Consider the following 10,076-nt stretch of genomic DNA (forward strand, 5'->3'; position numbering starts at 1 on the left):
AAATTCCATTTTTAGATATGTATTATTGGTTAAATAGTTATTGGTGAATGTAGTTAAATGTGTTACACTGTCATAAAGGTTAAAATAGCATTTCATTTCATTTTTTGAAAATGGGTTATGCCACGAGAGAAAAAAATCTATGTATTTTGGACATTGAGCCGTTCGTGTCAGGCAGTCCTGACTGATGTCATGAAAAATCCGGTGAAGACAACTTGTGTGACATTTTTGATTCGTGTTTTACTCTGTTTGTCTAATCTGCATGGTCAAGGCAAGGTAACATCAATGACAATGAAGGCGGATACTGAGTTAATGATACATTTCGAGCAGCAAAAACTGTGTATATAAGGACACCTCTTCTTGTAGTTCTTCACATTCATCAGCCATGTGGGTGCTTTTGGTAGCTCTTGCTGTGGGCTTTGCCGGTGAGTATGTCTTTAAGCACTTAAAAAATAATTCAACTTAACCTAAAATTTAATTAAAGTTCTGAAAATGTTGCTTTTTGTAGAATGTGATAATAGCAGAAGAACATTTGTACATGGTAGCAATTATCTACTGTTATTGTGTTTTATTAGGACATAAATAAATTACATTTTTAAGAAAACCACTTCTGCACTTGCTGACAGTGTAATGCTGTTGATATATAACCAATGATAGAGCAAAAAAATAGACGTTATCAACCGTCTTTCTGTTCTTTTGTAAACTCTGTTTTTAGAAGTGCTATATAAATAAAGTTATTATTATTAGTATTTCCAGTTAAATACCTTTTTTCCTCACATATCTTGTCCTTTCTTTGTTAACATCAAAATAACTTTTTATTTCTATTTTCTATTTTGTAGCGTGTCACCAGGCGAACCTTGGTAAGTTGTCATTCTGTTATGTTAAAAATATAATTATGGTGTATAGATATAAAACGTTTCTCAGTTCAAAGTTGTATTGAAATAGAAATGCATTCATAGTTGGTTTTCTTGTCTATTAATGCAGCTCCAGAGTTTGCCTCTGGAAAGACCTATGCCTACAAATATGAGGCCGTTGTTATGGGCGGCCTGCCTGAAGAAGGTCTGGCACGGGCTGGAGTGAAAGTCCGTAGCAAAGTTATGATCTGTGCAGAGGCTGCTGACACCTTCATGCTGAAGGTAAAGACAATTTAAATCTTTTAATTTATTTATGATTAATATTAAGTGAACTGGAATAATGAGTGGCTTATAAACAATCAAGTGTTCAATGCACTCAAAGTATCATTCTTCCTTATAGCTTGTGAACCCAGAAATCTTTGAGTACAGTGGCATCTGGCCCAAAGATGATTTCCTCCCAGCTACCAAGCTGACTTCAGCCTTGGAGGCTCAGCTCTTGACACCCATCAAGTTTGAGTATACCAACGGTGTTGTTGGAAAAGTGTTCGCTCCGGCTGGCATCTCTACAACTGTGCTGAATGTCTTCAGAGGAGTCCTCAACATCTTGCAGCTGAACATCAAGAAGACTCAAAATGTCTATGAGCTGCAAGAGGTACAAATAACTCATCTTCATCGAGTTCCACTCCCAAAATGCCACTATACTTAAACTAACGAAGTGTGTTTGGATTTATGTCAACTAGCCTGGAACACAGGGTGTGTGCAAGACACACTATGTCATCAGTGAGGACACAAAGGCTGAGCGCATCATGTTCACCAAGTCTAAGGACCTGAACGAGTGCCAGGAGAGAATCGTGAAGGACATCGGTTTGACTTACACAGAGAGATGCACTGAGTGTGAGGCTGTAAGTGCAAAGTCCCCTCTCGCTTCATAATCTCTAATACAGTATACTCCTTGACACTGCTGGTGTGATAATATTGGGTCTTCTCAATGCAGAGAGGAAAGGCCCTGAAGGGAGCTTCTGCTATCCACTACACGATCAAGCAAACAGACACCGGTGCTATGCTCTTGGAGGCAAATGGTACAGAGATCATCCAGTTTTCACCTATCAACATCATGAATGGTGCTGCCCAGATGGAGTCTAAGTATGTGGTTTAAATTAAAAAGAAGAGAGCAATACCTGTGTCATCAGCACTATTCTCAACACAAAGTGTCACCGTGCAGATTGATAGTGCTAATGTTTATTTGCAGGCAAGTCCTGACCTTCCTGGAGATTGAGAAGACCACATTCAAGCCTATCCAAGCTGAATATCTTCACCGTGGATACCTGCAGTACCAGTTTGGCGCAGAGCTTCTCCAGACACCCATCCAGCTTCTGAGGATCACCAATGTCGAGGCTCAGGTACTTCATAAAATTATCCCTCAGATTGTTGTTGAATTCATCTTGCAGCAACAAACTTTAAAGTGAGAAATATTTTTGTCCTGACAGATTGTTGAGATTCTGAACCACCTGGTGACCTTCAACGTGCCCAAGGTCCACGAAGAAGCCCCTCTGAAGTTCATTGAGCTCATCCAGCTGCTGCGTGTGGCAAGCTCTCAGAATATCGAGGACCTCTGGACTCAGTTCAAAAATAGAGCTGATCACAGGTAACTGCGACTTTCAAGAGCCATGAAAAATATGTGCCATGGATAATACAATTATATAATATTATTTTTTTCCCAGGCACTGGATCTTGAATGTTGTCCCTGCCATTGCTACTCCTGATGCTCTGAGGTTCGTAAAGGAGAAGTTCCTTGCTAACGAGCTGACTATTGTGGAAGCTGCTCAAGCGCTGCTGTCATCTATACACATGGTGACAGCTGACCTCGAGGCCATCAAGCTTCTAAAGGCAAGTCAGCATTGCATTTTTTTTTATTTGTAAGGATGTAAAAACTGGGATGCATAATCATCAATTCCCAAATCTTTTTACCCCTTTTCAGGACCTGACTGTGAACCAAAAGATCAAAGACAACCCCGTTCTGCGTGAGATTGTCATGCTAGGATACGGCACCATGGTTGCTAAATACTGTGCAGAGAACCCAACCTGCGCCGCTGAGCTTGTGACGGTATGTATCGTTTTTTAAGTGTGTTTTATATCAATTAAATTCAGGTATAACATCCGAGACATGTGACATGAATGTTTTTCTGTCCCTTCCACAGCCCATGCATGAACATGTTGTCCAGGCTGCTAGCAAGCAGGATATTGAGGGGCTCATTCTCGCTCTCAAAGTTCTAGGAAATGCTGGACATTCTGCCAGCCTGAAGCCAATCATGAAGTTACTGCCTGGCTTTGGAAGTGCTACTGCTGCTGGTCTGCCACTCAGAGTTCACATTGAGGCTGTTCTGGCCCTGAGGAACATTGCTAAGAGGGAGCCCAAGATGGTGAGACATAGACTTTGCGATTCCTTGCATTACTAAAAATAAATGGATGGATTTAAGGAAGTTTTATGTACATCCAATCTTTGTGAATTAGATCCAGGATATGGCTGTTCAGCTGTTCATGGACAAGGATCTCCACTCAGAACTCCGTATGGTTGCTGCTATTGTGTTGTTTGAGACCAAGCTGCCCATGGGTCTGGTGATGACTCTTGCTGATGCCCTCTTGACTGAGAAAAATCTGCAGGTCTCTAGCTTTGTCTACTCTTACATGAAGGCTATGACCAAGAGCACCTCTCCTGACTTTGCCTCTGTGTAAGAAATATTTTATTTTATTTTTGCAATTTAAACACGTACCATGAATGCACCAATAATCACATCATCTTTTAATGTACTACTTTCAGTGCTGCTGCCTGTAACGTTGCTATCAAGATCCTCAGTCCCAAATTCGACAGACTCAGCCATCGCTTCAGCAGAGCTTTCTATCTTGATAGCTACTACGGTAAGGGCATACTAGGATAATTTATCATCAGAGATTTTGGATTAAAATACGTGTTTTGACGGTTCTTGTATTTTGCCCTGCAGACCCCTGGATGGTTGGTGCTGCTGCCAGCGCCTTCTATGTTAACGATGCTGCAACTGTTATGCCAAGAGCCATTGTGGCCAAAGCTCGCACCTACATGGCAGGAGCTTATGCTGACGTTTTTGAGGTAATCGTGTTTTTCATAGTTACCTAATACACTGAAAGGCTATTGTATATCTGGCATGTGCCCTCCACTCTGATACACCTTTGCACAACACACTGTGTCAAATTATATTAGCAAAAAGGACATTTAGCTAGCCATTGTCACAAGCTTCATTAATATGGCTTTATATAAACCTTTCACATAGAAATCATTTTAAAAGTACTTACCCATCAAATGCTGTTTTCCCTTTTTTCAGGTTGGAGTGAGAACTGAGGGAATGCAGGAGGCCTTTTTGAAAATCCAAGAGGGTCCTGAGAATGCTGACAGGATGACCAAGATGAAACAAGTTATGAAGGCTGTAAGTTTAAGGCATCACTCTGATGCTGAAAATATTTTTAATCTTTAAGAATGATGTGATGAAAGCACATTTTCATTTATAGAAGTTTAATGCAGTGTTCCAATTACTTGTCTTCTTCGCACAGCTTTCTGAGTGGATGGCTCATCCTTCCAGCCAGCCCCTGGCCTCTGTGTATGTGAAATTATTCGGACAGGAAATTGCGTTTGCCAACATTGACAAAGCCATTATTAACCAGATTATTCAGGTACACCATCGCCATTTTCGGTACTGTAAGTGACTGCTAAGTAATACAAGTATTATGAACTAAATATATGATGTCTTATAAGAGATGTTGTGCTTACAGCTTGCCAGTGGACAAGCAATTCGCACTTATGGCAAGGAAGCTTTGGATGCTCTGCTGGCTGGTTTCGTATCGCATTACGTTAAACCATTGCTGTTTACTGAGGTTCGTCGCATCTTTCCCACCGCCACTGGTCTGCCCATGGAGCTCAGTTTCTATACTGCTGCTGTGGCTGCTGCATCTGTTCAATGTAAGTTGCAATTGTGTAGCTTAAAAGTTGCTGATTTGACAAAATGACTAATACTAATGCTAAAAATGTTTTTTTCACAGTCCAAACCACTGTTACACCATCTCTGCCTGCCAACTATCAAGTTTCTCAGCTTCTGAAGTCTGACATAAACATGAGGGCTGACATTAGCCCCAGGTAATAAAGGTGTAGCTTCATTGACAACTCATAAGGTTCTTCTCATCGGTTTAACTATCAAAAAGAACTGTTAAAAATGATATGTTCTGTCCTTTGCAGTGTTTCCATGCATACGTACGCAGTTATGGGAGTGAATACTGCTTTCATCCAGGCTGTTCTGATGTCAAGAGCCAGAGTTCACACAATTGTTCCTGCAAAGATAGAAGCAAGAATTGACATGATTAAGGGCAACTTCAAGTTTCAGGTCCTGCCTGTTCGTGGCGTCAATGAAATTGTATCTGCACGGTATGTACTTGTCACCAAGTAACATATATCACCCCGTTTGTTTGAAATTCTGTTGTCCTTAAATTATTTTTACTTTCTCCAACAGTACTGACACTGTTGCTATTGCAAGAAATGTGGAAGACCTCGCAGCTGCCAAAATCACACCAATGATTCCAGCTGCAGCTGAAGCACAGATGTCAAGGGAGACCTCCACTAAGATTTCAAGGATGGCATCCTCTCTGGCTAGTGACATGGTGAGTTTGATTCACTGACCACCTTTTCCAACACGAGCATTTACCCTTTTCTAAATGAATATTGTGACCTCTGTTGTTGCTTTACAGTCAGCATCATCTGAAATCCTTCCGGCTCCCAGAGAAGGGAGACTCCCCAAGGCGTTCAAGAAGAAAATGTGTGCTGAAAGCAAAACCTTTGGATTCAAGGCATGCACTGAGTTTAAATCTCGCAACGCCTCCTTCATCAAAAAGTGCCCATTCTACACCATGATTGGAGAACATGCTTTCTTGGTTGAGGTTTATCCAGGCAAGTTAATGGATGATGTTCCGGCTTCCTTCTGCCTTAGATGCCTTGTAGAATAGACATTTCCCACACACTAGCTTTCAAATGATTTGGCTTTGTTTTACTCACAGTTCTGGTGATTTCTTTGGCTTGTCAGACTGGCTCTTGCGGTCAAGGTTGTTCCAAAACACATTCAAGAAAGGAAATAGGCCTTTACGACAATCAAAGCCAAACTAAATGAAATAGGCCAAACTCAAATAAAATGATTAGCACACTTAAATTGTCGAGAGATTTACGTAAAACGGTTAACATTAAATCGATTTAGGACTGTCTGTTGTCGACGTCTTCAACTTCAAATTGCCCAACATTAAATAGATTTAGGACTGTCTGTTGTCGACGTCTTCAACTTCAAATTGCCCACACCCGACTCTAATTAATTAGCTGGGGCGCCATGGGAATTGTATAATTCTTTCTTCTGTGGCCTAAAGAGCATACCCTTTAAGTGGCAATATTGTTTGGGCTAGTTACACAACAAAAAAACTGTCTCTAACAGACGGCATTACATTACTTATAAGTTGCTTTGTAATAAGTTGCTAAAAAGTAACATATCTATTTATCTATTTGTTTGCAGCTGCCGGACCAGAGGTCGAGAGAATTGAAATTGAGATTCAGGTTGGAGAAAAAGCAGCAGAGAAGATCATCAAAGTCATTACCATGAGTGAGGACGACGAACCTCTCGAGGACAAGAACGTCCTGATGAAACTCAAGAAAATCCTGGAACCTGGTATGAACAAAACAGCAAGTTCCTCTAGCTCCAGCAGCTCTCGTTCTCACAGCTCTCGCCCCAGCGTCTCTTCCTCTGCATCATCCAAGTCCTCCTCCAGCTCCTCCTCCTCCTCTCGCCATAACAGCAAGAAGGTCGCTTCAACCAGCAGTTCTTCAAGCAGCCGTTCATCTCGCTTGTCCAGCAGCAGTTCTTCCGGCAGACGCTCCTCCAGCTCCAGCTCCAGCTCCAGCTCCAAAACCAGCTCCAGCTCCAGCTCCAGCTCCAGCTCCAGCTCCAGGTCCAAGGTGAGTCAGCTTTACCTCTGAACATATAAAATAAAACCCAGTAGAATCCAAAATGTATGTGAAAGAATGAATCTACTTTTTTCTATTGCAGCAACAACTGTATGCAATGAACTTTACCAAGAACCACATCCACCAGGTAATCATCAGATTGATGAGAAAGCCAATTTTTTTTAAATGTTTAAGCAGGCTAAATGTATGGCTTCTTTGTTTGCAGCATGCCCTCTTCAGAGAACGTCCCAGCAGCAGGAGCAGTGCCTGGAGCTTCGAGACCATCTACACTAAGGTAAGTCATCAGACCAAGACATTTACAGACTGTTGTACTTGTTGGAAAAAATCTAAACTTTCGTTATTATCAATCTCTGATTTTCACTTAAAGGCCAAGTACCTCGCTAATGATGTCACTCCTGCTGTGACCATTCTCATACGTGCTGTGAGAGTCGACCACAAGGTTCAGGGATACCAGATTGCAGCTTACATTGACAAAACTAATGCCAGGCTGCAGATCATTTTTGCCAACCTGGAAGAGAATGACCACTGGAGAATCTGTGCCGATGGTGTGGTGCTGAGCAACCATAAACTTATGGTAAAAAACATTTGATTTGGTGATGTAACAACAGTTGTTAGAAATCTGTCTGATGCTTGAGATTTTAACTCTGATTGAAATTTCTCTTAGGCTAAGTTTGCCTGGGGCCTTGAGTGCAAACAATACGAGACTAATATCACAGCTGAGACTGGTGTTGTGGGTAAAGAACCTGCACTCCGCCTGAAGATTACCTGGGGCAAACTTCCAAAGAGCATGAAGTGTTATGCCAAAGAGTAATGAAACAAACTTATGCCGATTTCAAACATTTTTATTTGATGTTGAATGTTGTGTTGTAAAAGCCTGGAAAACAAAGTAATGAATTTCTAAATACTCTCAGCAACTAATCAGGCATCCTGGATGTAGACATTTGTGTCCATATTACTTTATTTTGGAATGATTTCTTCTTAATCTTCCAACACACCTATCTACCAGACATTTATTTAAAAAAATGAAAATAACCTTCATCTTTATGCGTTCCTAGGATCTCTGACTACATTTCCCGCATCACAAAGGAATTTGGAATAACCCAGGCAAAGGTCAATAATGTTCCTAATCAGATCAAACTGTCTGTGGCTGCTGCTTCTGAGACAACCCTGAATGTTGTTCTGAAGATACCAAAGGTGCGGTTTTATCGCCCATTATTTACACTCAGAAAATGTCTGCATCATACTTTGTCACACAGTTTGCATATACACTCTTCATAACAATTTTGATATTTCAATATTACAGAAGACAATGTACAAACTTGGCGTGGGTCTCCCTTTTTTTCTGCCAATCGGAGATACTGCCACTGAGCTGGAACCATACCAGAACAACTTGGCCGACCAGATCTCCTACGTGCTCACCAAGGCTAATGCAGGTGAAAACATTTAAAGGAACAGGTTTTACTTAATAATCAGGCGGATCAGTAAATAGTTAACTTACTGATTCATCTTTTTCTCCCACTTCAGCTGAGTGTGCCTTGGTCAAAAACACACTGATCACATTCAACAACAGGAAAAACAGGATTGCGATGCCCCACTCTTGCTTCCAGATTTTGGCTCAGGATTGCACCCCAGAACTTAAATTCCTTGTTCTGCTGAAGAGGGATCAAACACAGGAACTGAACCAGATCTATGTCAAGATCGAAAACCTGTAAGAACAACAAGTATTTATCAGTAAATTGTAGGAACTGTCCCCGAAAAATAATCTAGAAATTAACTTCAATACATGTATTTCAATTGTTTTCCAACAGTGAAGTGGAGCTGTATCCCAAGGATAGTGTTAGCAAGGTCAAGGTTAACGGTCGAGAAATCCCCAACAGCAACCTGCCGTATCAGCATCCCACAGGTTTTTTATTCTATTAATTCAAATTTCACTGTCATGCTCAAATATTTCAATTTGTTGAAGGTAAAAAAATCCCATATTTATATATTTTCATTCATTTCAGGCCAAATTCAGATTAGACAGAGCGGTGAGGGCATCGCTCTCCATGCTCCCCGTTATGGTCTCCAGGAGGTCTTCCTTGATCTGAACAAACTGAAGGTGATACAAGAAATCCGACAACTATCTTTTAGATTTAGATGTATTAATTTTCGTACTATAAATGGAGCAAACACTGAACTGTTTGAGGTGTTTCCAGGTTAAAGTTGTGGACTGGATGAGAGGACAGACTTGTGGACTCTGTGGAAAGGCTGATGGTGAAATCAGACAGGAGTTCCAGACACCCAACAAACGCCTGACCATGAACGCAGTCAGCTTCACTCATTCCTGGGTTCTGGCTGGAAAGAGCTGCCATGATGCCTCTGGTAATACAATACCTGCGTCATCCTTCACTATAAGAATATCATTTTCTGTCCAAAAATGCAAAATAAATCATATCAAGAAACTCTTAAAAAGACTGCTGTTGTAAGTAAATAATTACAGTGCTGATCTTCCTTTGTCACCCTTTTCAGAGTGTTTCATGAAGCTTGAATCTGTGAAGCTGGAGAAGCAGGTGAACCTCCATGGCCAAGAGTGCAAATGCTACTCTGTTGAGCCTGTGCTGCGCTGTCTGCCCGGCTGCGTCCCAGTGAGGACCACACCTGTCACTGTTGGCTTCCACTGCCTGCCCGTTGGTGAGTCTGCAAAAAATCTCACAAAACTGAACTATACAATATCTTATTATCTCAAGCAGTGCCTAATTGCTTTACTCCCTCCATTTTTTCAGGTGCTAACCTGAACCGCTCTGATCAAATCAGCATCTTTCAGAAGAGCATTGACCTGACGGATGAAGCCGAAGCCCACCTGGCCTGTCGCTGCCCCGCTCAATGCGCATAATCTCACTGCCTTCAGTCAAATGATGTTGTACCTTTTGTTTCAGACAAAGTATTTCTGATTCCCTTGTTGAACTGTAAACTGTTAACTTTCTTGTAAGAAACAATGGCAGTTACTAAATGTTAATAAAGCAAACTGAAAAATCACAAGCGGTCGTCCAACTTTCATACTCATGTTGAAATGAAACATAGGTCAAACAAATTGATAAAAAACAACCAAAACCAACAGGCAGTCATTGAAGCTTGTCAATGTTGCACTCAATTTGTCACCTTTTAGCAAAACAAAATCTTTGCAGCACACTGTTCCTCTTCTTTCACAATCTCTCCATTGACAA

At 41.2% G+C, this 10,076-nt stretch overlaps 1 protein-coding gene across 1 annotated transcript; it reads left to right on the forward strand.

Annotated features, from left to right (window-relative positions):
• The first annotated feature begins 349 nt into the window (after nt 1–349).
• On the forward strand, nt 350–9,891 carry LOC116377796 (vitellogenin-2-like). The gene is made up of 34 exons (XM_031839529.1): nt 350–422; nt 837–857; nt 982–1,133; nt 1,252–1,503; nt 1,592–1,753; nt 1,846–1,994; nt 2,101–2,251; nt 2,339–2,496; nt 2,573–2,738; nt 2,830–2,955; nt 3,050–3,271; nt 3,363–3,580; nt 3,670–3,767; nt 3,851–3,975; nt 4,208–4,309; nt 4,434–4,553; nt 4,653–4,839; nt 4,920–5,013; nt 5,113–5,298; nt 5,384–5,531; nt 5,619–5,817; nt 6,425–6,864; nt 6,956–7,000; nt 7,079–7,147; nt 7,241–7,447; nt 7,538–7,680; nt 7,929–8,067; nt 8,177–8,306; nt 8,398–8,581; nt 8,682–8,776; nt 8,877–8,971; nt 9,069–9,234; nt 9,382–9,543; nt 9,636–9,891. The coding sequence occupies exons 1-34, from the start codon at nt 383–385 to the stop codon at nt 9,743–9,745; spliced, it is 5,061 nt and encodes a 1,686-aa protein (XP_031695389.1). The 5' UTR covers nt 350–382; the 3' UTR covers nt 9,746–9,891.
• Nucleotides 9,892–10,076: the final 185 nt, after the last annotated feature.

This window comes from Anarrhichthys ocellatus, unplaced genomic scaffold (genome assembly GCF_004355925.1).
Source record: "Anarrhichthys ocellatus isolate YVR2014 unplaced genomic scaffold, GSC_Weel_1.0 scaffold1687, whole genome shotgun sequence".
Lineage (NCBI taxonomy): Eukaryota > Metazoa > Chordata > Actinopteri > Perciformes > Anarhichadidae > Anarrhichthys > Anarrhichthys ocellatus.

Coding starts and splice junctions, on each gene's coding strand:
- LOC116377796 (XM_031839529.1), top strand. CDS start 383: ATGTGGGTGCTTTTGGTAGCTCTTGCTGTGGGCTTTGCCG. Junction 3,976..4,207: donor CTTATGCTGACGTTTTTGAG/GTAATCGTGTTT, acceptor CCCTTTTTTCAG/GTTGGAGTGAGAACTGAGGG. Junction 8,068..8,176: donor TTGTTCTGAAGATACCAAAG/GTGCGGTTTTAT, acceptor TCAATATTACAG/AAGACAATGTACAAACTTGG.